Raw genomic sequence first — 27925 nt, forward strand, 5'->3', positions numbered from 1 at the left:
AAGAAGACCACCTGGGAACCAGCTGTAACGCAGTCTGGAGATCCCTTCCACAGTGTTTCAAACCCCACTCGCGCCTTGACCCATGTGACTTGTTCCAGTAGACCATGTTAACCACATAGTTGGATAAGCAAAGAAAAACAGGCTTTGCCTTGCTCCCTAGTGAGGTAGAGCCAATCATGCATCATGAGCAACACAACACAATCCTTGTTTTTAAAAAGCAGCACATTCATGGACAGAGCCTGGTAATACTGGGATGGTGTTTACTTAATATTAAATGATGTCATGGTGGCACATGTATCCTTCACAGGCTATAGTTTATCATTTCCATCATCAAAGATTTACAATAAGGTTAAAGGGAAATATGAATACTTGATTGTGTCTTGAATTAACATTTTAACCTGAGGATTGGGCTAGATGAAAAATCAGGTAAATCATAATTATGATAATAATAATAATAATATATCTTATATAGCAATATATTATATAGCATTATATTAAATAGCAGCCATCAGCAGTTTCTACCTACTGGTGACAAAAGCTAATTACTAAATTCAAACATAAAGCCAGACACGCCTAAAACTTAGGAAAAGTTAACCCAACATTGCGAGTAAAAACATTTTTTAAATGTACAAGAAGACCGAAAGATGACACTCTTAAAATAAAATTTAAAAAAGGAAATGATATTACATAAAAGCAGGCTCAGAAAAATGTGCTTTAACAAGTGATTTGAAGGACGCCACCAAGTTTGGAGGCAGTGTCTCTTCAGGCAGGTCTCTGCAAAGTTGAGGGGCTCAGATGGTAAAAGCAGGGTCACCTTCAGATTGAAGCCTTGACTTCAGGGCTGCACCTGAGGTTATAAGGAAGCAAACTAACTCTCATGGAGTCAACATTTCTGCTGTGTAGCCAAATCAGACAAACACTATTTAACCCTGGACTTAACCTGAGCCCACAGCTGCAAGTAAAGCACAGCAGATGTATGAAAAACAAGCACAAAGACACAAAACAGCCCATACAAAGCACACGTGTAACTTCAACAAGTCCATGACTGAAAGACCTACAAGATCAGACAGCAGCACTTTGGCTGCTGTTCAAAGGTAACATTTATTCATGCTGTTGGTTGCGGGGCATAAGCTAAAGTGACCTGTCCTCTGTAGTCTCTGCTGCTATACTTTGAAGCCTCCCATTGTGTTAGCCCGTTGCCTGAGAAGCACATGAAAGGATATCGCAACTTTGAAGTCGACACAAGCTCCGACTCTCGCCCCAACCACTTACTGCTGGGGCAATGGGGGGGGGGGGGGCGGCACCCGTGAATCAAACATTCAGATAAATAAATGAAAACAACTGGTCTGGCATTGTCTCTCTGGACATCACAGTGGGATTATTGTTCTCAGAGCCTTAGACCGTGGTTGCCATAGTGTCCACACAGGCACTAAAAGGCCATGGGAGGCTTTAGTCAATATCAGTGACTGGTTCTCAAAGAGGGCGTGCCCCCAATTTGGACAAAGGACAGAGATGTAAACGCAAAGCATACCAGGTCTGCTGGATTACCCAGGGGCCAAGGCTTTTAATTTCAGCTACCTGTTTATGTATTATTCCATATTTACTATTTGTTTCTCCTTTGTGTGAAATTTTTTGCCATATGTTTTAATTTGTGAACCTTACATCTGAGTATTTGTATCGCTTCATAAATTCTAAATGTAAAAGAAGCCACAAATACCAAAGCAATGACTGCAGAATTCCTGTGCACAACACACAGTTTTGTAAGTCCTCTAACACAAATGTTAAGTTGCCTTAACATCTTTGGTGCACAGTGAGCCTCAATGTGAATATTGAATTTGATTCAAATTGTTCCAGTGGTCACATAAAAAGTAAGGATACAACACAAATATACACAGATATGCAGCATATAATATGCTGGGCCTTTTAACTTGTTTTTATTTGTTTGTTCAGTTGTTTTACCCAAATTTTAAAACCCGAGAATCTTCACAAATTAGTTTCTTCTACATAAATCTGCTCTATTTCTTACTTTTGTTGCAGAAGTTATCTATAGTACCTATCTACCTAATACTTTACAAGTATGTATTTCATTAATAAAAAGTTGCACACATCTTTATCTATTCAAGCAGGGCAGTACATAAAACATATATACATTGGGTTGTTGCTTTAGTTTATTGTCTTAGTTTGTCAAACTGGGGAAAGATTTCGAATGCCATTGCACACAACGTCATTTCTGTCAAGCTTTGCAAACTAACATCTGTAAATATGCAAAGTGGACTTTGTTTTACTGGCAAATATGCAAACTGCTATCATGAGTTTGCTCAAAAACTTTTCTGCTGTTTTCCCTCAAATATTTGCTTATTCAGCTTTTACAGTGTAGCCATCTTCATGAATATGAAATAACAGATGTATCACTAACACACTGGATCCTACGCTCATCTCACAGCCTTCTCACAGCCTCACAACCATAATCTACTTCTCCTACAGCTTTCCGTAGTTTTTACAGGAACTGGCCCATTGGTGTAGCGAGGATAATGGAAGGTTGTGATAAATGCAAGCATGTTTGTTTTATTTTAAATTACAGCCTTTGATTTGATTTTAATTTATGTTTTCTAGTAAACAATTACTAATAGATTGAAAGTAGCAGGCTGTACTGTATCAGAAGTGTTGATTTTTAGTGTTGACTGCACAATATGTCCTTTCCATCTATTTTCCTCCACTTATCCAAGTCCTTCCCAGCTGTCATAGGACAAGAGGCACAGTACATGCTGGACAGGTCTCCGATCTATCACAGGCTTAACGCTCACACACACACACCTGTGTTCAGTTTTGTCAGGGACCCATGCAGGCACAGGGAGAACATGCATAATCCACACCAAATGTACTATTCAACAAAAGAAATGCAAAATTGGGCTTTAAATCAATTTTATAGAGCCAGCACTATAATATATGTGCATACAGCATGTTAAATATGAGGTAGGGCCTCCTCTGGGCGTAACACAAGCTGTCACCTGTCTCTGCATCAACAGCACAAGTGTCTGAATCCGTCGTTGAGGAATTGCTCTCCGTTCCTGGATGAGCCCTGCACTTGTGCAACATCACTGATTGTAGCTGCCTCTGATCAAGGCATTGTCCTGCCAGTACAGTCGCAGGGCGGAGCAGCTCATCTCCACCAAAAACAATCAGATGATAGATGGTGCTGTTGTGGACATGCAGCAGCTCTGACATGCATGCCAGCATCCAGTATGCCAACGGCCTGTGATTTATGTTTCTACAAAAGTATTCCTGTGAAAGATATGACATCATACATGACTCAACTCTGTCATTTTAGTCCCTAGCAACTTGGTCACCTGAGGGTTGAATTGCATTGATATAATATGAGATTAAGAATGAATGCAGTGAAGATTTTATCTGTATTTTATATAGTTTTCACTTCATAATGGCAAACGCTCCAGAAAAGAAAGTGTTTTTCTAAGCAGAGCAGGCTTCCCAACCTTTGTCTTTATGTCACGGACGCTGTTGTGCTCAGCATGTGAGTGTCCGTGTCTGGCTCCTCATCAGGGCTCCGTGTTCCTGAGCAAGCCAGTTCAGTGTTATATTGATTAAGCCTGTGGCAACACAGGCAGATTTATTCTCTTATTAGGAGCTCCTAATGCCTGATCAGGACAGATTAAAGGTCTGCCACTGCCTTCAGCTACACTATCATTTAGACCCTCTCATTAGGATTGGATGGCTGTATCAACATAATTAGCCTGAGGACGAAGCACTGGAACTGTACAACTGGCAGACAACAAACACTGATTCCCAGCAAAGTGGAAAAGTGGGAAAATAAGCTACTGACTTATTGATGACATAAGATGATTAACAGAGCATGACTGAAAATATTTTAATTCCAGTGAAAACAGAATTACTTATTTCTCCATATCCTGCAGTAGAGCCACAGCCACATCCTGTCAGAATACATGCTACATTAGACTTCAGCCCAAGAAGATCAATAGAAACTACGACCAGTCACTTTTGATTGATTGCCTGGCATTTTTAATATACTTGTTTTATCAATCATTTATGCAACTGCCACTAACATCCAACGGCAGGAGCATTACATTTGTTTTTGATTGATTTTTCTTTTTTTTTTTAAACTCTTGCTACACAAACTGCTTTCATTTTATTATCATTTCATCGCCGAAATACTCTGCAAAAATAGATTTCAGTGGATGTAAATGCAACACGTTTAAATCAGGGATATTAAAACCACCAGTTTAAGATAATATATGCACTTACAAATTCACAAGACATTTTTTTTCTTAGTAGCTAGATTTGATTTGATTTGATTTGAAATTAGTATTTTGATTGGTTTGTGGTTTGGATTTATTTTGTATAATCTCACGTTTTCAGATTTGTTTCAGTTTTCTGATAATTTACTGGACAAATATTCAAAAGGCATACGTCTCACCATGTGGGATAGACGTGTTAAAGGTTTCCTTTTTCCTAGATTTTGATATTAGCTTCATCTTCTAGCCACGTGTCAGAATACTTTTCTAATGGCTTGGTTACACTATAGTAAAAGTAAGATGGTAACCTCCGTACAGCTAGAAATAATTTGCTGTCAGAGACCAACTGCAAGTAATTGAGGTGACCTACTGGTCACCAAGAGGTTGAACATGTGACACCTTCAACCTCATGGCACCTGCTTTTAATCAGAAAACGACTGCACATGTCACCTGGTGGGAGGCAGTCTGCTTCCTAACAATCCACCTATCTGCCGTCACACTCAGGGTGTTCTCACACCTATAGTTCATTTACTCTTGTCTCAATCACTTGATGACTTTGTAAACTTGTAGCTTTTTCTCATGGTTTGGTTTCCTTTCACACTGGAAAAAACTGAATACCATGCATCACTATATACCATGTGACAATGTTTAATCTACTTATTGGTCAGCAGGAACAACAAAACTAAACACAGGAAGAAAATGTGTTCTGGCCTAGTGGATAACATGGAGAATTTACACCTTTCCCATCATAAACAAACTGTTCTGGAGTTCATTTGAAACTAGACCGAGGAGCATAACTAGCCTGCGCCTAGAAGCATAAGTCATCCGCTATTCATCTCTTTGCTAAACGGGATTTGAATCAACTGATTGTATTCCCATATGTCCCGCAGAAACTACATTTATGGAGGACTTCCTGTTTCAAACATATGAGGTTCTGGCGGGATTGTGAATGTGAGAAGTTAATGTGAAATTCTGTGCACGTAGAACAGGTAACTGACTTTGTCTTATTACCATTTTATCATTGTCTTGGCACACCAAAGTTGCTGCGAGTGGTCAAAGACCTGGTCCCTGTTTTTGAAGCAACCAGTTCTATTTTAGTCAGGTGGGAGTCACCTGACTGTGGATGACCTTGTAGTTATATGGAAAAGTAAGAAGTTCAATAGTTTGTTTGTTTTTTAAATCAAAATAGAAGTTGGAGACTTGTTAAAGTTATGTAAAAGTAACAAAAAGAAAAAAAATCATGCACAGCGTCAGTTCACATAGGTCACAAACTAATGTTAAGCTACAAACTGATAATCTGATGATCAGATCACATGATCTCAGTGCAAGCCTACATCAGATGATGGCTCAGCTGAGTTAATCAGTGTCAGGTGTCTTGTCACTGAGCCCCACTCTGGTCTAAGCTGGGGGCGTCTTACGGCCCTTCTTCATTTGATTCTGACTGAAATAAAGTTGATTGATTTTACTTGAAAAAAAACACATAAGTAATTAATATTAAGACTTATCTTAATAGACTGATATAATATAATCCCATACAAAAATGTAGAACAGGGATTTTTGTTTTTTTAGTTGAATAACAGGGAATTTTTATGAGTGTATTACTATGATCACTAATTCTTCCCTATATTGACAACACAGAGTGAAGCAGAGGCTTTTTAACACCCAGGTGAGCAGAAAAATCCACTTAATCCTCTTAAATTAATCTAAGAGGGGTGAATGTCTGAGGACATGTGGTTAGCCTTCTATCATTTGCCATTAGGATCATTCATCCGATTGCTCCTCCTGTGACCCAGCGATCCATCCAGAGGTGATCTGATTGATTTCAGATTGATGTGGGCTCAGTTCGAACACCTTCATCCTACCCCACCCCCGCCTCAACCCAACCCCGGTCCCACAGGGGCGTGTCGAGCAGAAAACAAACAGCGTGTCACACACAAGCTCGCGCACACACACACACACACACACACACAGAAACCCCCGATTACATCGAAGCACATTATCTACTGAGGTTGCTTGGCAACCAAACGGAGACACACACATCACAACATAATGGCTAATTTGTATCCAGCTGTGTCAGCAACGGGTAGACAAACCTGAAGAGCCATTTCTCTAGCTTTAGTTTCTGGAGGAAAGAAAAGCCCTTAAAATAAAAAGCTGGTTTTGATACACTGTAAACAAAAAGCTATTGATTGAAATCAGTGCATACAAGTTTAAAATGCAAAATAACATACTTCTTTACGGCTCATTAGGCACAAAGACCAAAACACAATGCAAAAGTGTGATCACCACTGCCATTTTCAGATGCAGATAGTTAAGGATCCCATCAACTGTCTCTGAAGTTAAAGCTAGTGTCCCAGAACATCGTAATGTTTTACAGTCAACCATGGCTAACATGCAGTACTTTGCAACAGTCTTGAGCAATCACTCGTTTCCTTATACTATTTAGAATTTAAAAAACAAACAAACAAAAACATACATAAGGACACATAAGAGTCTGAGGACAGGTTATAACCACCTGACCTATCTTACACAGTAGGTTGGGAATGATGTTTCTCCAGATGTGACAGAACAAGTAAGCAAGCGACAGCGTCAATAATAACAGGTTTGCGAATGTCAATAATTAATAAAGAGCAATGAAAGTAACTTTAAACTACACCGCAGGATACCTTTAAAAACACATGTTGTGCTCTGAGTCTGAGAGACTGATTATTAAATATTGTGGCCAATGACATTGAGAGCTGCTAAAAAACAGAAGAAGACTGACTATCTAGTGGTTTTCAGTCCAGTCAACATGCCTCTGTATGCTCTGATCTTCTTACAGAAACTCTTTATCTCAACAAGTACAGCAGGGAGAGAATCAATGTGATCACAGATTCTAACTATTTTCCTGATTCTATGCCAAGTGAAGGCCAAAGAAGGTCTGAAATGTGCTCTTTATGGCATGATACGACTGAAAAAGAATAATTGTTCTGACCTTAAGCACCACACCTCTGAGTGAGATGCATGAAGCATAATTTCAAATACTCCAAATCTGTCATTTGAGCCTTCCTTACCTGCATTGATTCCAGCTGCTGTGTTTTTATCATCACCTGTTAACACTTACAGCCCTGTTCTGTTTTCCATTTGAAATCCAGCTCAATTTATTCCCTTTATTGACATTTTGAAAAAGCCATTAGCTATTACCGGAGTCCAATCAAAAGCTCATAGAGCACGAATGCCCGACATTATCTCTCTGGGCATGCATTTATTAAAGCAAAACAGGCATTTATCAGCACCTTTCTAATATTGTATGACTGCTGGTTGGGGACATTGTATTGATACTCTAACCTGACAAAAATCAAATATTTGTTCCCTCCTGGGAGTCATTAGTAACCCAGTCAACATGGATCAATATCACATTTGAAAAACTGCAATTCTTTCAACGGCCACATGAGGCTGGTTCCAAAAGTGAGTCATTCTCCACAGTTTCCATATTAAAATGTCCAACTTGTTTACAACATTCACAACTCATTTCCACCTTCATGACGAATGTGTGTAGTCAGTTTTTCCATAAATCTGCCTTTTAAATTGCATTTTGTCTTAAATGAATGCATTTGAGAGCATTTTTATTGTCTTTACCTGGCAAAAAAAAGGCTTGATGTGTGATTTGTACTTAAAAGCCCATCAAAGAAATCTGTGCTCCTATTTTCATAGTTCACCTTTTTATATTTTACATTATTTTACATTCTACATTATTGATATCTGAGTCTTTCCAGGTTTGCAATCCATGACCCTAAAACTCCATTGTATCATCCTAACACAGTCAGTTTTAGCTTACAATGCTAAAAAAAACTGATGGGGACTTTACAGAATAATGGGTGAAGTCACAGTGGCTACATCTATCTTTCATATGCATTCCAATATCAACACTGATGGCGTTTTCCAAGCACTGGGTAACATGTTTGTTAGGCTATGACTTCATGTTGAGTTGAGGACACAAGTGCAGATGCATAGAGGCAGGTACAGGTGAACTTAAAGTGAGCTGTTTATTATCAGACCAATCGTTGAAACAAAAGTCTCAAGGGGAACACTGGAAACGAGGAGCTTAAAACAATCTACACTGGGGAATACAGGCTAATGAAGTATGGAAACAGGTCCAAATGTGGGAGTGGGAACACACCTGAAACTCAGAGGAAAACAAGACTGGGGAAAGTAAAACAGTACACTAAACACATGGGACAAGGACTACCAGGAAAACAGGAAACCAAACTGAAGGAGACTTGACACAAAGGGGGCAGAACAGAATTAATCCACTAAGCAAAAAAGATACATGAATATAAACTCAAGGAAAACCAAGAATAACAGATTTAAATACATTTACAAAAAAAAAAAAACCAACCCTCTAAATCACTGGGTAACAGAGCCAGGACCATAACAATATTATCTCAGAGGATACCAGAGTTTGGATAAATATCACAAAGTGTCACTAATCAGCCAGAAAATCTGGGTGTCCTTATGGTAGAAATACACTTCTTACTGCATTACCAAATCTCCTAATGCAAGATTGCGTCCTACTCGCTTTTAAGTATAATAATTACAGCAAAATGTTAAACTTTTTAAAATGTGTTTCATAAAAACACAAAATGTTCTGGCACTGAGTGGCTCTAACCACAGTGCACACGATTGTTTACATTGTGCCAGTTGGTGGGTTTTTATTGTGCTCCATAAACAGGAAGATGGTTAGGACATTAATTCAAGTCGATCTATTCTGCTCATCTCCAGCTCCAAAACACATTTTACTCATGAACTCAGTTTGAGCAGCTTTGCATTATTCACACTAATCTGCCTTATTATAACAATGCCCCCGCCCCAAGAAACCCCCCCAAAAAACCCAAAATACATAAATACTGTATACTTTACTTTATATATACTGTATAAGACAGACTCTTTGTCCCATAAAGACAACATTTCACCCTTAAAGACAAGCTTTGACATATTAAAGGTGGCTTCCATGTGTAAGCAGCTCAGAAGGACTTTATGATTCATGTCTTTTGAAGAAATAGAGGTAATGACTGTGACATGTAAACCTGAAAACTAAACTCTTGTATCTGACCACAGTAAAAACAACACCAACTTAAAAACGTATTAATATCCTTACACCCTCCTCCTGTATTACACTGTAAGGACTTCTTACATCATCAAAAGAGAGTACTGTACTGCCCTAAGCTTTGAAATCCTAGCAGTAACTACTCAGTACTATTGGCTTGACCGTGTTCCCTGTCACTGACTCTTCATGGCTCCCCTCTGATGATAAGAAACACAGGCTATTACATCCCTGCAAAGGCCTAGAGCCTCAATGGCTTCCCTGCCGAGAAGCCACCAAGAGCTGCTCAAAAGAGGAAGAAAATATAGCTTTCAACAATAAAAGCATGTGTCACAGAGCTCACTGCACCCCACTTAGCTAACAACTTCCAGTGCAGACATGCAATTAAATCTGAAACTTATATAAAATGTGAAACATGCAGAATATTGAATATTGTACACCCTAAGGCGGTATGTCAGCCCCGCAGTCTGGCTTACACTATATATCTTAATGTCACCTAAAATCACACATCAAAAGAAGGCAACCTCAAATTGTTAGAAACAAAGATGGAAGCCGCTCTGCGAGGACATGGCGTCCGTATGGTGTTGCCCAGGAACAGTGTTGAACTCAAGGACAGAGGCTAAAACCAGCAAATGCTCACATCGCACTCCTTTCACTTCTTTCACAGGCTCGGGTTACTCGTTGAATAACAGGCACGCTTGTGGGCAGATGATCTAACTGGAAGGAGGTGATTCCACTACACTCCCTCTCAGGGTGCTCACAGATACGCACAAAAGAAACCACTCTTACTGCAATGTTTCCATCTCCAGCTGACACCCAGCGGGCGAGGGACTCACCCCGTGAGGACGACCACGAAGTCCATTACATTCCAGCCATTGCGGAGGTAGGAGCCTTTGTGAAATGCGAAGCCCAGGGCGATGATCTTAATGGCGGCCTCAAAACAGAATATTCCAATAAAGTAGGGCTCTGTGTCGTCCTGCAGAAAGACAGAGAGAATCAGAGACGGGATGAGACCAGCAGAAGAATATCTTTTTGTTGGAGGTAGGAGAGTGTTTACTGAAGCATTAAGTCAAAGAGCAGGGGGTGAATAAAAGAGAGGAAAAAACATATTTCACTTCTTGTGCCGGCATGAGCAGAAATGCGGGAAGTGAAGCTCTCTTTTGGATGAAAAGACAGTAAATACTGGGAAAACAAATATCCACAAACGCAGGATGATTGTATGGGGGTATTGTAAATTAACGGCGCCCCAGGCGTGCACATTTAATGCATTCAAACAAAAAATGTAGCTTCAACTCAATGCAGACAACTACATGTGCAAACAAAAAATTAAACAAGCTGTGTGTTCTGTTAAAATGTCACATTAAATATCATCAGTGCTGCATGACTCCAAAAAAAGGGCAACCTCTGCTGAGGCCATGCAACAGGGCACTTTAAATGGAATAGAGGGCCTTTCCGTCTCACCAGTGAGGTAACAAAACCAAAACTAGAGGTCAGGTAGAGTATCTCGCTCTAAGAAATGGCCACTTAGGCTGACCAGAGAGGCATTTGAGGTACTTAGCCTGATAGGGCAGCAACAACAAAGGCACTTGGCCATTTCTTGTATGACATAAGAGAAAAATAGGGAAGGGAAATCTTGCTGCAATTATGTTGGTAGATGGGCAGAAAGAGGAAAAGGTGAGGTGGGGACTGACCAGAAGGTCACTTAAAGTACTCGTGTAGCATTTGAGGTTCCTAATAAAGAATCAGATCCAACTGAAAGGAGTCTGAGCGCTTCATTTGCCCTTATCGTGTAAAATACAAGGCAAATGAAAGGCAGCTTCTTAGGATCCTAACCACAGACTGTATTATAAAAGATGGATGTAGCCACTATAATGTCATTGAATGGTTTGCATGGTGATTTGGAGCCAGACATAAGAGATGGATGGATCTCGCTGAAAAACTCTCATGCAGTGTTGACTTGTGACTTATGAAGCTGCTAGAAAGCACGGCCTTGTTCTTTGTCTCTACTCCTATATGTGATGAAAATTTACAAAAAGAAACACCCTGATATGTTAACTAAGACTTACAACCAGCTATTGAAGCAACAACCACATCAGGAAGGTGTTTACTGAGATCATGGATCATGAAATGAGCAGCTGAGCCATTTTTCCATAGATATCTACGGAGCTGCCCCCTGCTAACCATGAGAAAAAATTCAAGCATAAGACCTCAGATTAAAGACTTTTAAGTTACATGAGTCTTTTATAGACAGTCGTTGAAGGTTAGTTGGGCACAAGCATAGCATTAGAAACTTCCAGGGAAGAACTTGACCCAACCAGAAAAGAGCTTGGACTGTTCAAATGCCCTGCTCATGTGTCATGGGAAAATATAAGCAACCAACCAGGTTTTTAAGGTGTCAGCCAAAAGTGCCAAAAACTGGAGCATTTGGACAGTCAAACAGGTGCTTAGAGCAACAAGAGGAGCACAAAAATGAAGCATCGCATTGGCAGGCAGGAGCAATTACAATAACTGGAGATAGCAGGGCCAAAAAGTCAGTTGGACCAACAAATAGGGCCAATGGTCAGAACACATTGGAGCAAATGGAAAGGCATTTAAGAGGCCCCATGGCGTGACAGCTCATTCTTACTTCCTGGGTGTCAAATACTGCTATTCTGTCACAGCTGCTGGAATCTCACAGACACAAGGTCATGACGTGCTGGGTTATAACCATAGCCCCACTGGTTTCACATCCAGCTGGTCAATTACACATGTTTGTAAATAGCACCTTAATGTCACACGTAAATGCACTTCAGCATTCTTCATTAATGATGTGTATTATTAACCTAAACTAGGGGTGTCAAACATAAGGCCTGCTTGTTAGAAACGCTGACAGATTTCTTTCTTTCATTCGGCAGCATGTCAATGTCATGTGAAAAAACCGAGAGGTAATGTTGACATTGGACTTTCTTTTTCTCATAAGATATCTCAGGGATTAAATGTTACAATACCGTGAACTGTTAAACTGCTTTAGATGAAGAGAAAGGGCCGTTTCACTGGTCTGGCCCTCTTAAGATGAAAGCAGGCTGTATAAGTCACAACACCATGACTTTTTCCTAAACCTCACCACGCAGTTTAGCCTTCTACTTTCACAAAATAAGTGTAAGTACAAAGTGAAGGAAAAGGAAACGAATCAGCAAGTGAAAACAAAGCAAATTAAACTGGGAAGTACAAAGTTCCCAAACAGGACACACACTGAGCACTGAACTTTAGGAGATGGCTATTATCTCCTGGCATCTAACGCTGCTGTTGCAGAATGGCTGTAACGGACGCCTGGGATGAGAACGTGCTCTGACACGGGCCAAATGTTTGCACTCACATGGCAACACGTATGACTGGGCAGTTTATTTGAGCACTACACTACTCTCTAACCATGTCAAACAAGCAGCTCTGGGTCACAGCGGAATAATTTGCACTTCGTGGTTGAGCTAACCCTGGGCTGTGCTGCAAGTAAAGGAGCTAGCTCTGGCCTGTGTGGCAGGGTAATCTTTGCCTTTGCCTCCCCATTAATATCTCCGAGAGCCTGAAGCGATGCACAGGGCACGAGCAGAAGATATCTCACGCCTACACTTTGCCTTTTCTCCCTCCTCCATTTTTTTTCTTTCTCTCTCTCTTGCTCCCAGCATGCTACAAGCTGACAGACAGTGCCCCCAACCCCCAGCCTCACCCAGTCTCCAACATAAATAATCACATAAAAGCAGTGTGACAGGCCCGTGCACTATAAGAAGGGTGACCTTTTCTATACCCCCTGAGTGAGTACAGTGAGCACATGATATAGATATGTTGGATGAGAGTGACTGAGGTGGTGGAACAAGAATGGGTTGGGGATTTTTTTATAATCGAGGAACAAATTAGTGGCTTCCAGGCTATTAATTATAATAATTCCAGTGTCCTATAAAAGGACAATAATCATACACAAAGAAATTGAAATGTTTACATAATGACATAGCAGGAGGAATTTTGGGAATCATAAAAAAAAGCATTCTGAAAACAGCTAAAGAATCCTCTGCGGATCATGGCATTAAAGCCCTGCAATGGATGTGAAGTACTCTCACTGAATAGCTTCTATCATCACTTCCACTTACAGCATGCCTGCTGGTCTATTGACAGAGCTTCATAAACAACAAAAAAAGATAAACCTGATCCCTTGTTCTAATTAAAAGGCATCTTGTTGCATTACATCCTCGAGGTGGAGGAGGCAGTGAGAGGATGCTTGTTTTCCTTCTTTGTGTAACCACTCTAATCACTTCCTCGTGCGCTCAGTGCTACCTTTTCATTCTCCGAGCTGTAACGTCTTCGCTGCTGAATTAGCATCACGACCATCAACAGCAGCAAGGTGGCTGAATATGTGAGGAATTCATTGACTTTTTCCAATCAAGCTGTTGCTCCTCGTGACACTCTTTGCCTTGCTATTTTTAAGGCTAAATTCCCCTCGGCCACAGCACCCTCAAACTCAAGAGGAACAAAGTGCTGGAGCATGCAGCTATGCATGCACAATTACTGTCCCCGGCATGTATCACACTTGACCTCGCTGTGCAGCAGTCTCTTTTGTTTCTCGTGTCTCTTTTGACTGCTCAGCGGTGCGACATGACCGTCAGAGTTCAAATGCTGGTTTAAATTGCATATGTGAGAATGGCAGCAGGAGTTGTGATAGGATAGGAAGAAGAAGAAGAAGAAAAAGGGGGAGGGAACAACCAATCACAGCTAAACACACCAAATGAACAAAAGTAATTAAGCAAGTGCAGATCAATATTTGGTAAGATGCAAATTAACTAGTTGCTTACTCTTATTGATAGCTTATTGTGCAGGATCATTTATTAGACCATAATGAAGAGCTTTGTTTTAATCAATAACCACCTGATAACCATTTTTGATATTCAGTAGGATACATTATAAGGTTATTTCAGCATTTTTCTGCCTTTCCTTCTGGGATGCTCACTTTAGGGTTCATCACAGCAGGCCGTTTGCCTCCTCTGTCACACCAACACTCTGCATGTCCTCCTTCACTGCATATGTGACCCTCCTCTGTGGTCTTTTTCTTTTCCTCTTGCCTGGCAGCTTCATCTTCAACACCCTTTGATTTCTACTCTCCCTCATCTGTACATCCAAACCATCTTGGCCTTGTCCCTCTACCTTCTCCAAACTGCTCAGCCCGAGCTGTCCCTCTGATGTATTTGTTTCTAATGCAATGCCTGTTGCTCTGTCTTTCAACAAGGACTAACTGTTGCATTTTGAAAACATTGGTTATTGCTGTTTTCTGATACAGCTCAGTTTCCATAAACCTGCACTGCTCCTCCTAAGGCTACAGAGAACAGCTGAGTTTGTCACTCGTGATTTAATTTCTCTTTTTTTCCACCATGATTGCAGAACTATTTCACTGTGGGTGTTCCTTTCCTCAATTTAACATATTGCCACTTTTAGTGAATTTGTTCTTTCACTGAATCTGACTGGAAACTGTGGTTCTCAATAAGAAGAGGAGCTGTTAACTGCAGTAGCAGTGTGCCATGGTGAATTTCGAAAGTGTGAAGGAGGTTAGTGTCAAATACAAATGAAGGAATCACTTTTGATGTTTGCCACAAGAATGGAGTTATATTTGTTAATAAGGATTGTAGTAGCGCCATGAAAGGCCCATACTGAGCATGCATGAATACTTAAAACCAATAAGCAGTAAACTGAAGATTAATAAGTGTTGAATAATTAGCAATTAGTAAATGTGTGCACTTAAAACAAAGTGTTGCCCAATATTTTTGTAAATCTGGCACCTCTAGGGAAGGGACAGAAAGTCAGCGTGTGAGGGATGCGACCTTAAAGAGATGGACTTACCAGGCGCTCTGACATGGGCGTCTTGTCACCGGCGGGTAGATGCTGCTCCAGGGCCAAGACGATGCAGTTGGCGATAATTGTGGCCAGGATCATGTACTCAAATGGAGTGTGCAGAGTTAAGGAGCAAATATAAATGATGTCACATGTATTTCATTTCAGTCTGTCTGAAAACCTTCTTAGCACTGATAAACTACTTTACACTGATGAATAAACATCACATTTTTGTAACTCATCTATTCTAATGGAATAAGGAAGCAGATTCATGGCGGTTGCACAGAAATGATCCTGCATGCTCCTGTGCTAAACTTGAATTTAGATGCATTCTGTCCAACTAAGCATAAATTTTCCATCACGCTCTGGTTGAAGGCCTTTTGTGAAAAGAAAGCATCCTATACATGTGCTCATGATCCTTCCAGATGGTTGACCACTTCATTCTGTCATTCATTTTCACTGGGTCACTGCCCTGAGGGTCAGTGCGTATTGAGGGTCCATGAATCACAAGGGAATTAGAAGCTGATAATCATAACAGCAAAGATATAGATAAAAATACTGAGCTGCTTTACTTATACTGAATATTTCATGAATGAGTGTGAACATGGTGATTATTTTATTATCTTGTCCAGTGGAATATCAGAGGTTCCGGTTCATATCAGCCCATAGAGGGCACGGATAAACTGATAAATGCTGTTATTTGATTAGAGCTAATGTTGTCCTCATTGTCGCCCACAGAGCAGATCCAGCTGTCTGGTCATGTTCATCACACAAGCCCTGTGGCTTCCCAGACTAAACAATTTCAACACAGAAATATATAACCTCTCTCTGAGCTTATAACCTACAGTGGAGTCTTTAAGAGACACTAAAATATGAAGAAAAAAAAAAAAGCTTGGGTGTTTCTGGCACACCCAGGAGTAACGAGCCACCAAGTTAAAACCTGAATCTTTGTCAGATGATGGCTGATTTTTTTTTGTTCTCCAGGTGTACTTTTTTCCACCTTCACACAAATAAACCTGAATGTGATCAGAAAATTCCCTCAGCAGCAAAACTCACGCCTGTTGTTTAGATGCAGATATCAGTTTAGCTGTTTGTTTTTTTTGTTTTATTTTTACATTTTAAAAGTTAATGTTGCATTATATATATGGAAAAATGTGAAAATGAGATTATTATTATTATTATTACACCTGTAACTCTCTAAAACGTTTTTAACGTTTAAAATCATTAAAACACAGCTACAAACCTACTTTAGGGGGGGAAATGAAGCTGAGTCTTAAAATCGCGGGAGATGAGATTATTTCCTGAGATTTTTTTTTTTTTTTTTTTTTTTCATTTTGAAATGAATGCAAGATTCAGAAACACGCTGCTGATGATCAAGTCTTTCGCTAATTTTAAGAGAGCAAACTGCGATTATAAAAGTGACCACGACTCCTCGAAGAGGACTTTTTTTTCTTTTTCTTTCTTTTTTTTTTTTTTTGCAGTGTGGAATAAACGGCGTGGAGCGGGTAGCGTGGGCGAGTTCAGCACCATGGAGAGGGCTCCCGACTAAGACAACGAGGCGTGCTGCTATCCTGGACGAGCGCGCTCTGTTTTCTACTTAAAGTAAACTGCGCTTCTGCCCCCGCCCCCCGCCCCAAACACTCACTACAGTGTAGGAGAGCACGGGGACACTAGGGCGGTTAAGTGCAAGCCACATCGCCCCTTTTACGCACGCATCTCTTCATTGACTTGTAGCTGTGCGGATCAATAGCGATGTTTGATCGTAATTAACCACAGCGCCTTAACCGCTGTCAGTGCCCAGCGAGCAGTTTACAGCTGACATACTGATAAAAGAACTTCTCGGTATATATATGGGCGGGGGGAAGGTGGGGGTAATAAAAGAGGCAGCACAATAGGCGGATGTGAAGTCTTTTCACTGCCCGCTGCTGTTCAGAGAACAGCTTTGTGTCATGTTGAAGGGAGATAAGAAGCGGGGCGACAGGTGTAGCCAGCGTTGCGCGGAGGGGGATAAAGAGGGGACAGTGTGTTAGCGGCTACTCCACGGGCGTAAATAGCTGCACATTCAACACTAGAGAAGATAATCCACATCTAAACTTAATAGCTTGGCAAACAGGCCTGCAGGCGGTGGTGTGGCTCTGCTTTTCAACCACTGTGCCTCTAGGCTACAGATGCACCTGCTCTGTGCGTCAGGAAGGATATGGCCACTCTGTTATTCGCTTTGCATACTTCCTGATGAGGTTGTCCTCGCGGAAGATGAAGAGGGAGCGGTTGACGGTGAAGCAGTTTTGTTTGACAGGGTTCGGGTTGTAGATGGCCATCGTCCGGGCTCTCTGGGCCATCGACTGCTTGTACATCCTCTGCCCACCCGGAGCGCCACCACCCCGGGCGCCTCCTCTCCCAGCGCCCGGTCCACCTCTCCCTCCGCCGCCTGCACTTCCTCCATAGCGGGTGGGTAGATCTTCTGCGAAGCGAGCCATTCTGGAAACGCACAGATCCAAAAGGGGAAATCCAAAGTGGTGTCAGTGGAAATGGAGGGGAGAAGCATCACAACAAACACGCTTCATACAAACCACTGCTCAGCGTTAGTGTGAGGAGAAAGCGCCGCGTTTGGGAAATAACAGATAAAAGGTGGCCTCACTGAAAACCACGCTCTCTTGATCCTTTCCATTCATTCATCTTCGGCGAAATTTAAAACGTTAAAGTTTTCGAGCCGCAAAGCACTTCCGATGTAAATCACTCCGTTGAGGCTGTTGCATCCATTACAGCTCAAAGTGGAGAAAAATCAGGCTGAAATAAGATCAGAACATCCTGTCTCAGTCCCAAATCCTGCCAGCATCGTCTCCAAACACCAGTTGAAATGTCAGGCGGTCAACAAAAAAAAAAATACCAGGAGGAAAAAGAAAATCCGTTTTTGCGGCTTTTTCCCCAGCCGACAGCAACAATAAAACAAGCAAATCCAGCAGGAGTATTAGTCCTCTGATTTCTGTTTGGTCGCTCCCTGCATGAGGGGCTGTAGGTTTTATACCAAGTCCTCGGTGGAATAAGGAAGAGCGCATGTGACCAGAACGAGCCTATCAGTGACTGGAGCGCACAGACGCGCTCACCGTCTGCTGGCAGGTTATAATGAAGTTCAGAAAAGCCCTGAGGCTCGAACATTTCCCTTTTGGCACCAATGAGAGAAGATTAATGCTTATGAAAGACGAGGTTAAGATCCACCTTTAACATCTCACACTGCAAAACAGGTTGCGCAAGTATCCACATTCAGACCGTGGTTAGAGTAACCATGTTTGAGCTAACAAAAATAAATAAAAAGGAATTCACTAGAAGCTGAATATATGTTAAATTAAGATGAACGGAATCTACAGAGGTGCTGAAAATGATGTGAACACTTTAGAAGTTCAGATCCAAAAACAACATCAGATCTCCTAAAAGAAGACAAAGATAATCCAGTTAAACAAAAGACCAAAAAACAGTTTGTTCATTCTTTCATTCATTCAATCTATCAGTTATTTATTTATTGCAGAAACACAGAGACTCAAAGTTTCAGAAACTTTGCAACATTATTGTACCTAACTGACATCTTTTATCTTTAAGCACATTTTTACCCCACACAGTGTGTATTTGTGGATATGATAGTTTCCTGTTTTTTTATTTGTTTTCTTTATGCTTTTGTTCCTGTTTGTCTGTCAGCAATGTTGTGTAAAATCTGTAAATCCTTTTCTGTCTGCACTTGATGAACTAAATTAATTAAACTAGCACATTAAACCTGATCTAAAGTACTTTAAGCTTATTTGCTTATATTGAATTATTTCTTTATTTTTTACTATGACTTATATTTGATTTTCAAAGGTACTTATTGTAAATTTGTTTAGCTACCAAAAGAATAGCTTTGAATCCAAAACATCAATGTACTGTGTCGAATGGCTCAGTCACACGACAGCAGTAAAAATAAATAAATAGATTTTTAAAAATCGGTGGTTGTCTATCAAACATCACAACCAAGTGCAGGTGCATGGGGTGACTAAGGCTGAGCATGCAGCACTTTCAACCTTTGGGTGATTATTTTGATTGCACGTGTCGCCTGACGGGAGGAAACCTGTCTCCAAACATTTGCAATCACTCTCAGATTTTTTACATTTGTTTTGAAGACAGCAACTAACTGTGAGTGATCGTACACCTGGTCCCCATCTCCAGCGACCGTTTTCCCTCGTGTGAGCACAGCAGGAGAGATATCGACTGAAATTAAACTAAGACTGGACTGTACTTTTATGCAATACCACTTTATACAGCAATATGCGATTTAACCACATAAGTCCGTAAAAACATTCTTATTTAAAATTTTGAAGTCCCCTGAGAAAATGGGGATAGGGCCAAAAAGAAATATACAAAGTTAGAAGAACAGAAAGTGAAAAAATCTCAACATACAAGCTGGTAAAGTGCTGCCCCCTGCTGTTGAAGGTTTGAATTAAATTCCGCAGAGTGGGTAATTACAAAAAGTACCTTTTAAGATGGAGCAGAGAGACTCACAGGACTGTTAATGTTTAAGTTCAGAGATTGATGGAGCATAGTAACTGTGCTTCAGCTATGTGGTGTTTAGGTTTTTGTGGATGTGCCTGTTGGATACAGATCTGAGTTTCCATTCAGGAGTTTTTAATTCACTCGCAAGATAAATCACTGGCCTTGGCAGAGGTATGCGCTCTCAAATGTCTTTCATTAAGTTACATAAATGTTTGATGGGCCTTTTTTCAACCTGACCGCATGCTCAGACTTTTATTGTTTATTTATTATTTACACACAGCATACAGTGTACAGAATATGGGGGCACTGGATGTCAGTTAAAACTTAACTACAAGCTTTAAAGTGCTCTATTATTTTTTTAAGGGGTTGCCAGATTTGATCCCCTTCCTGATGCAGCTTTCCCATTTTTCGGGGGCTAGGACTGAGACGCTAGCTCATGTGCCTTTGAAGCTGGGTCATGTGTCCTGCCAGAGCTGAGCATGGGGATCTTTCACATGCATGGCAGATGTGTTAACCACTACACCAAAGAGCCACAACTAAAGCATAAACATCCTCACACACACACCTGATGTTGTCTCCTTCCTCTCTCATTTTGCTTTTCACATGGTAACGTTTCCTATTCTTCTAGCTGGGCTTGCATATGTGATGAGCTTTACAGATGTTCATGCTTCCACCATTGTTTTGTATTGTTTCGTTTCGTTTTCTGCATGCGTGATCATTTTAATGAGCTGCTGATAGTTAGTTGTTTTAGGAAGGACAGTGGTTGCTACCTTGATTCAGACCACTATAAATCAGGCAGGAGTCTGCAGAGATGAACATTAATTGCCGTTTTATGTGTGCCACTTACCGGAGACGATGGTTATGCTTTTCAAATTAGATTTGGAAACTGAATCTGCTTTGCCACTTAGATCTGTAAGTGTATTTTCTTTCATTCATCATTTTCTACGACAGTATTAATGAGTCTGAATATTAAAGTAGTCTGAATCCAGTTTCCTGTTTTACTGCATGTCATTACTTCAGCTTCATGTGAGTCACCTCCTATTAATATTCATAGAAGAATTGTTGTACCGGTGTCTTTTTAAAGCAAACAGATGATTGTTAACGGCTTGTTTCTCTGTAGTTTCCTTTGTGTTTGTCCTTCAAGTAGCATGTGGTGTTTAAGCGATGTTCAGTTGGTACTAATGAGCCCTAACGTGTGCCAAGAAATATCCCTCACAGCATCACACCACCAGCAGTCTGCTGATACAAAGCAGGATGGATGGATGCTTTTATGTTGTTCATGTAAGATTTTGGTTCTATCATCTGAACATTGCAGGACAAATTGAAGCTCATCACACCAGGCAACATTGTTGTAATCTTCTGCCATTCAATCATGGTGAGCCCATGTGGTCTTAGTTTCCACTTCTTAGCTGCCAGGAGAGCACCTGGTCTGGTCTTCTGCTTCTTTAGTCTATCTGCTGCAGGGTTTCACATGTTATGCATTCGGAGATGCTCTTCTGCAAACATTGGTTGTAGCATTTCCACCTTCTCGGAGCAGTGTGATCATTCTGCTCTGACATCAACGTAGCAGCTCTGTGTTTTAACCCAGAGAATTCTCGCTCACTGGAAATTTTCTCTTTTTTTAGACCACTCTCTGTAAACCCTAGAGATGGTTGTGTGGCAAAATCCTAGCAGATCAGCAGGTTCTAAAACACTCAGTCCAACAACCAATAACCATATCACGCTCACAGTCACTGAAATCCCCTTTGTTCCCCATTCTGATGTTCAGTTTCAACTTCAGGAAGTCTTTCTTCTGAGCTGCTGCCACATGACTGGCTGATTAGACATTGTAGGTGCTAATAAAGTAAAAAGTGAGTGTAAACCAAAATGACCAAAATTGTGTAGACGCTGGAACACAAGACGTGTCCACATAATTCACATTAGCCAAACAAACATAATCTACATGACCTGCTCACTTTACACTCTGGTATGACTTTAATGTAATCTCATGTTTGTTTAGTGTGCCATTTTTTATTCATTTTCATGTTGCTTTATTTAATTTTTTATATATATTATGCTTTGTTAAGCCAGTTTCTTGTATTATTTAACACTTTAAATAAAATTTTTAATGGGTTTCATGATTTTCATTTTCTTACTGGGCATCTTTTTCTTGTTTTTCTTTATTATGTAAATGAGCTCCAATGTTAGTATTACCTTTGCTTCATTTAAGTATTTGTTTGGTTATGTAATTTCTTTATTTCTTTTTTTACCTTTATACATTATTTAAGGTTTTATAGACTATATTTAATGTTTTAGCTTCTGTAACACAGGAATTTCACAACTTTGGGGATAAATAAACTTATTTTATAAATTGAACCTTTGTCACTATATTGCAACTGTTTTTATAAAGGAAGGTGTTGCCTTTTCAGACTGAGTACACTTCATTTTGAAGATAAATTGCATGGTGCCGTTTATTCATGAACATGAGACAACATTTCACCATTAGCCATAAAACTTCAGACTTTTCTTACCTTTTTTGTATCTAAAGTATTCGGTTCATGTTAAAGTAGTTGCTGTGAAATGCTGATCATGGATGCAAACTCATTAGATATGACTGAGGAGACATCTGGTGGTTTAGCTGATTTACTGCAATAAGAGTTACAGATACTTGTGCTGTAGTTAGAACATTGAATCAGCAGATGTTTGTCCACTTTGTGCTGGAAAAGCTGTTAAAAAAATTTAAAATGGAAAAAATCCAGAGGCACGGGATCTGGTGACAGGATTAGTCTACCAACAGTATGATTCCCAACCAGCCACACCCAAACTGTCTCACCTCTGATTAGTGGAGGTGCTCTTCAGGTTGTCATGCTTCTTTATGGCCTCCTGGACACCATCTCCCATTTTTCGTCCGCTCATCCCGTCCAGGTGCAGAACAGTCTCGTACTTCTGTTCTGGGTCCTTGTCAGCGGATATCCATGAGGACTCCCCCTGCTCTCCAGTATCTGATGGCCCCGGCTCCTCCTCCTCCTCCTCCTCCTCCTCCTCCTCTCTGACCAGCTTCTCAGGACGTTCTCTCCTGTCAGGTGACCGAGCCCAGGTGTCTAAGTACTCCGCCCCCATCGTGAGCATCCTCCAGGAGCCAATCGTGGCTGAGCGAACCGCTGGAGCATGAAACAAGTAAACAGGATGATATTTATTATTTCTGATGAGTAGACAGAGTTTATAAGTTTAATATTCTAAAGCTTAAGACTCGCTGCATTGGCTGCCATTAAGAACCCTCAGATTGTAAAGAAATATATACATCAGGCATTTTTTTCAATTTATTTCTTAAAAATATATCGTGCAGTTTTATTTTGGCTTTTGGGTGGAAAACAAATTCACACTGATTATGTAGAAGTCTAAAAAAAAACTCAGAAAAACTCATGTATCAAAAAAGATTCACTTGGCTTTAAAGGGTTATGTTCATTCAACTTTTTTTAATGATCATAATACAATAAAATTCTTTTTAATGCTTAATTTAAACAATCAAAGAAAAAAGGTTGAAAACAATATAAATATATTACACACACTGCAAATTTTCGAGGACATGGTTGCTGTATGTGTCATGGCCTGTCACATCTATATAACAAAATATGTATATGTTAATGATTATGCACCATTTTTTCTTCTTTACAACTTTGTTTCAGTTCTGAAAGGTGCCCAGCTTCTATGACTGCACACCAAGCCTTAGATCATCACCACTCCTCCACCGTGCTTGACAGCAGCTCACTGAACTTTAACATTTAACGTGCTAACTTTACATGTATAATGATAAGATTTATGTAGCACCTTTAAAAGAAGTTTACAATATTAGCTGAAGCTGTTTGAGCATCCTGGCTCAGTAAGACCTACTCGGGCCTTTTTAATGATACAAGAAAATAACTTTTTTTTTCATGCTGTTTCAGATTCTTCAAGCTCAAGTTTACCCAGAGTAAAATCTGACATCTTAAACTCTGTATATAAAAATAGACTAAGTTTGTCAAACTTTCCATAATCTCCCAAGATAATCTCAGCCAATTTTACAGCAAAGATTCCCAAGAATTTCCAGAGACCTGTCAAATTAAAAGTCCTTTTAGGCCGAGACACAGCATCATGGCATGCTTCTGTACAGCGAAACGACAACACATCTCAGAACTGAACACAATCTTCTAAATCAATACTTTTTAAATGTACAGTATTCATGCAATTACAGTAAAATAAAGTTAGTTTGTTTGTTAAGCTTCTTGTCATTTCTGAGACTTTAAAAAGGAGCTACTGACACTCTAGAGGCCTTTACGCACCAATTGCTGCCCTTATAAAGCAAAGAAATATATGGAAGGTAAACAACAAATACATCGAATGTGAGCAATCCAGAGGTTTACGTACCATAAACCACGGTGGATCGTCTTTCTGCCCATCTGGAGTAGTGAGGAACGGCTTTCTTCATCGCTGCTCGGTAAAGCAACACAGTTCATGCAGGTCTGCTGACAGGAGGCTGCCCTGTATGGCACCATGTGAAGGGGCACCAAAGACCAAAAGAAAACTTTCTGCCACCTTGGAATGCGGAAAGGCTGCTTCCTGTCCTGCCAAGCTAAGAACCTCCTTATCAGACCAGCCATCCGCGATGCTCGGGGAGAAATTTCTCTGATTCAATTATCGACTCTGTTTTCGCTGTCCACCCTGGTAATCAGGAAGGGAGCAATCATCAGCCAGTTTATGAGACCTACAAGGCCTGCAGATGCACAGTCACTCACTTCCCGTGTTGTTTTTGCTTTGCTTTTTTGGGGGGGGCTCCCTGCTGGTGCTATGGGGACATTTTTCAAGCTTGGTCCACTGGGGGTCTTACAGCTTTGCTGCTTGAGTGACAGCATTTCAGCCTTTACTTTTCTGTTTTACATTTATCTGACAGCTTTACTGTGCAGAATAAAGTTTAACGTTCCAGTGTAAGAGCAATACAACAAGGGGATGATTTGGTTTCCCCTACTGGATCTAAATTAAAATAGTCAAGGATATATAGTGTTGATTCAGGCTGGCCAAGAAACCCTACTAAAAATTAACTTGAATTATTTACAAATACTAACCACTGTTAGCTGAAAATGTATCCATTTAAGCAGATTTACTTACAAAAGACAAATCTATTAAACCTACAATTTATGACTGTATTCTTCCACGCTTGTTTCATTTATAGTTTAAGAAAAAGGTGTGAAACTGATGGGTCTGCTCACTCCCTTTCACAAATATTATTTAAACTGTTTCAGTTGCATGTACACTGCAAGCTGCTTTGCAACCCAGCTTCTCTTTTCCCCCTGCGTCTTATTTAATCAGTGTCATGTTGATTCCTGACTTGTTCTCTAGCTGCAGCTCTGTAGAGGTGTCAAAACTCTACAGAGCTGCCATGTCAAATATATTTACTAACCAGCCACTTTAAGTACACATGTTCAACTACTTACTGAATATCTAAAGCGCCAATCACATGGCAGCAATCCAATGGGCGTGAAATGCATGTAGATATGGTCATGAAGGCGTGGTGAAGTTTAAACTCAGAATCAGAATGTAGAAGAAAGGTGACTTTGAATGTGACATGGTTGTTGGTTTTGTATCTCTGAATGCTGCAATATGCCCCCAACAGCAATTTTTAGGGTTTACAGAGAAAGGCCTGGAAAAAAATAAAATCCAATAAGCAGCAGTTCAGAGGATGATCAGAATGTTTCAAGCTGATAGGAAGAAACAAACCAACCAACCAACCAATTACAACCAAGGTATGCAGAAGAGCAGCAGACCACCACACTGGGCGCCACTGTTTGGAAATTGGAAAAAAAATTGAGTCTCGATTTTTGCTCCAACATTCAGACAGTGGGGTCAAGACTGGGGATAAACAACATGACAGCATGGCTAGTAGAGCACCCTTGGGATGTGGTAAACAGGAGATTCCCATCATGAATGTGCATGTGTGGATTAGTTGTCACATCTGTAATATGATGAATATTTGATGAATGTAGAAAATTCCACACAATATACAACCCCCCCCCAAAAAAAACAAACAACCCAGAGAAGATCCTATTTTATCATGCCTAGTTTAGTCTATTAGGTTGTATATTTTGGCATGACACATAAAGCTTTGCACACTGATCTTTGTAGCTGATTCTCCCCCCCACAGGGCTGTACCAACCAAGATGAAGTAAACAAAGGGTTACACATTGGTCATTTGAACTGAAACATGAGACACGAGCACTAAATGTTTAACTACATGACTTTTGTAGACTTGATCGGCCAGAAAGCCCAGAACATTTTGTTCCTTGTATCAAAAAGCAAGAGCTCTGTTAGAATAAGTTGATTTTGGTACTTACAGTCTAAAAACCGCTACAGAAATGAACTCATGACACAAACAAAATGCTTTAAAAATCTAAACTCATTAAAAGGAGCCTGCGTATGAAGTGTCAGCCTCTCGGGTGCTGAATATTTAAGCCCATCTGTCAAACCTGGGCTGCTACTCAGTTTGTGCTGGGTCAAAGTGACTGCAGGCTTCACCTCTTTGAGTAATGCGTTTGTGGTTGACAAAATAAAAGCTAAGAGGAAGCAGTTTCTGTTCTAGCACATTCTCAGAAATGCATTCAAGTGGACTCCAACAAATGAAGCATAACAGGATAAATGCATTAGTATTAAATTTATTGAAAAAGATACAACCAATCAGATGGATGGTTCACGGTCCAGAAATATGTAACAGAACATAATGGAAGTGCATTTTTATAACCTTTTTTTCCACCTATACCTTTCAAGACTTTGCACAACAGTCACTGCTTTACTAACAACATTTAAAATGACAGGTTGGCTTCTGTCGGCAAAAATCATGAAACTAAAATAGACTACGGCAACTACAATTAGAAAACTGGAGATAAAATTAAACTTAAAAAAAAAACTTAAAAACATTCTCTTATTTTACAAATTATGTTCACTTGGGTAATAAAAATGAAAACAAAAGTAAAAACCTGTGTCAGCACCATTTTCTTTTTTTTTTTTCCTTGCTCATTTTCAGTTTAAATCAATTCGTGAACAAGAACGGCGAAAACGTCCGGCACGTTTCACAATCCGTACACATGCTCAATAAAAAGGTCAGCCAATTTATTCAGACTAGAAACGCCTCAATGCTGAGGAATGGATTAACATTGTTCCACTTTACAACCTATAACCACTTGAGGAGCAAATTAAAAGCAGTCCACTTCTTTCTCTTTAATAAATTCATCTTCAGGTGTCGTGGAAAATGTCTGAAATGTCCTTTGAAACACTCAAAGATGAATGACACCAAAAAAAGTGGCAACATAATTTAATATTCATCAGCTAGTTTTGCTGGAATGGTTCATGGTAAATAACCGAAAAGGTCAGAAAAGTAACACCCAGCTGTGCACTGGGGCTGTCTTTGCAAAAGACAATATTACCCTTAATCAGTGACCTCAAATTCTTTGATGACTTCCACTGAAAATCCTCAGTTGTGTCAAAAAAAAAAAAAAAAAAAAAAAAAAAAAAAAAAAAGGGGGGGGGGGACAAAAACGCACAGTTCTGCTTTCCAGCAAAGTGAAGTATGAAATGTAAAGACTGTTTTATTGTCTCTGTGGCGTTTACTGTGCGTGATGACATTACCCCCTGCTGTTCACATTACATACGGCGGAATAATAGAGCAGGAGGTTAGTCCAGGATGTGATTGTGCATCTCGTCTTTAGGTTCTCAACGAAGGTCAGTGGTCCGTGGTTTCAATCCAAAGTGGAGATACAGTACAAGTTCACCAATAAAAGTTTAAAGAGGATGTGGACTGGCGTCCCCGTGTGTCCGTCAGTACGGCCAAACTTAGTGTGTGGAGCGTTTGTTTTTTGTTTTTTTTGTTGTTGTTTCTTTAGGAGGGACTGGAAGGACTGTTGGAAGAGCTGGTGTCAGGCGACGCGCTGGGCTGCTGCTGGTCCTCGGGTGTGCTGTCCGCCTGCAGGGACGCCATTGCCGCTGATGAGTACCTGCACTTGGATGAGCCACATTCACAGCTGAACACCTTGCTTTTGACTTCCCAGAAGTGGTCACCATAGTTAAATCTGAGAGGAGGACGACAGAAGAAAGGAAATGTTTACATAAAAGTGCTGATATGCAACCAAAACTACATTCATCTTACAGCTAAAAGCTTCTCGGTGGTTCACGGCAGTTCTAAATGTAAATATTCACAGCAGTT

General features: G+C 40.3%; 2 protein-coding genes across 6 annotated transcripts in view; both read right to left on the bottom strand.

Annotated features, from left to right (window-relative positions):
- The window catches only part of cacna1bb (calcium channel, voltage-dependent, N type, alpha 1B subunit, b), a 205377-nt gene extending 181105 nt beyond the window's left edge, over window positions 1–24272 (bottom strand). The window contains exons 1-5 of the mRNA XM_025908900.1: window positions 24103–24272; window positions 22532–22859; window positions 17401–17679; window positions 15211–15316; window positions 10188–10327 (exon numbers count right to left, since the gene is read on the bottom strand). Coding sequence (XP_025764685.1) covers window positions 10188–10327; window positions 15211–15316; window positions 17401–17679; window positions 22532–22859; window positions 24103–24163 — 914 coding nt within the window. The 5' untranslated portion in view covers window positions 24164–24272. The remainder of the gene's footprint in view (window positions 1–10187; window positions 10328–15210; window positions 15317–17400; window positions 17680–22531; window positions 22860–24102) is intronic.
- Window positions 24273–26365: 2093 nt separating this feature from the next.
- The window catches only part of ehmt1b (euchromatic histone-lysine N-methyltransferase 1b), a 42299-nt gene continuing 40739 nt past the window's right edge, over window positions 26366–27925 (bottom strand). For 4 of the 5 annotated variants that reach the window (XM_005470437.4, XM_025909018.1, XM_019361299.2 and 1 more), the window contains one exon: window positions 27602–27791. In XM_005470437.4, the coding sequence (XP_005470494.1) occupies window positions 27602–27791 (190 nt within the window). Of the gene's footprint in view, window positions 27792–27925 lie in introns of all 5 variants that reach the window. The other variant, XM_013268524.3, reaches the window with a different exon arrangement.

The sequence above is a fragment of the Oreochromis niloticus genome, linkage group LG7, assembly GCF_001858045.2.
Source record: "Oreochromis niloticus isolate F11D_XX linkage group LG7, O_niloticus_UMD_NMBU, whole genome shotgun sequence".
In the NCBI taxonomy this organism is placed as follows: Eukaryota; Metazoa; Chordata; class Actinopteri; order Cichliformes; family Cichlidae; genus Oreochromis; species Oreochromis niloticus.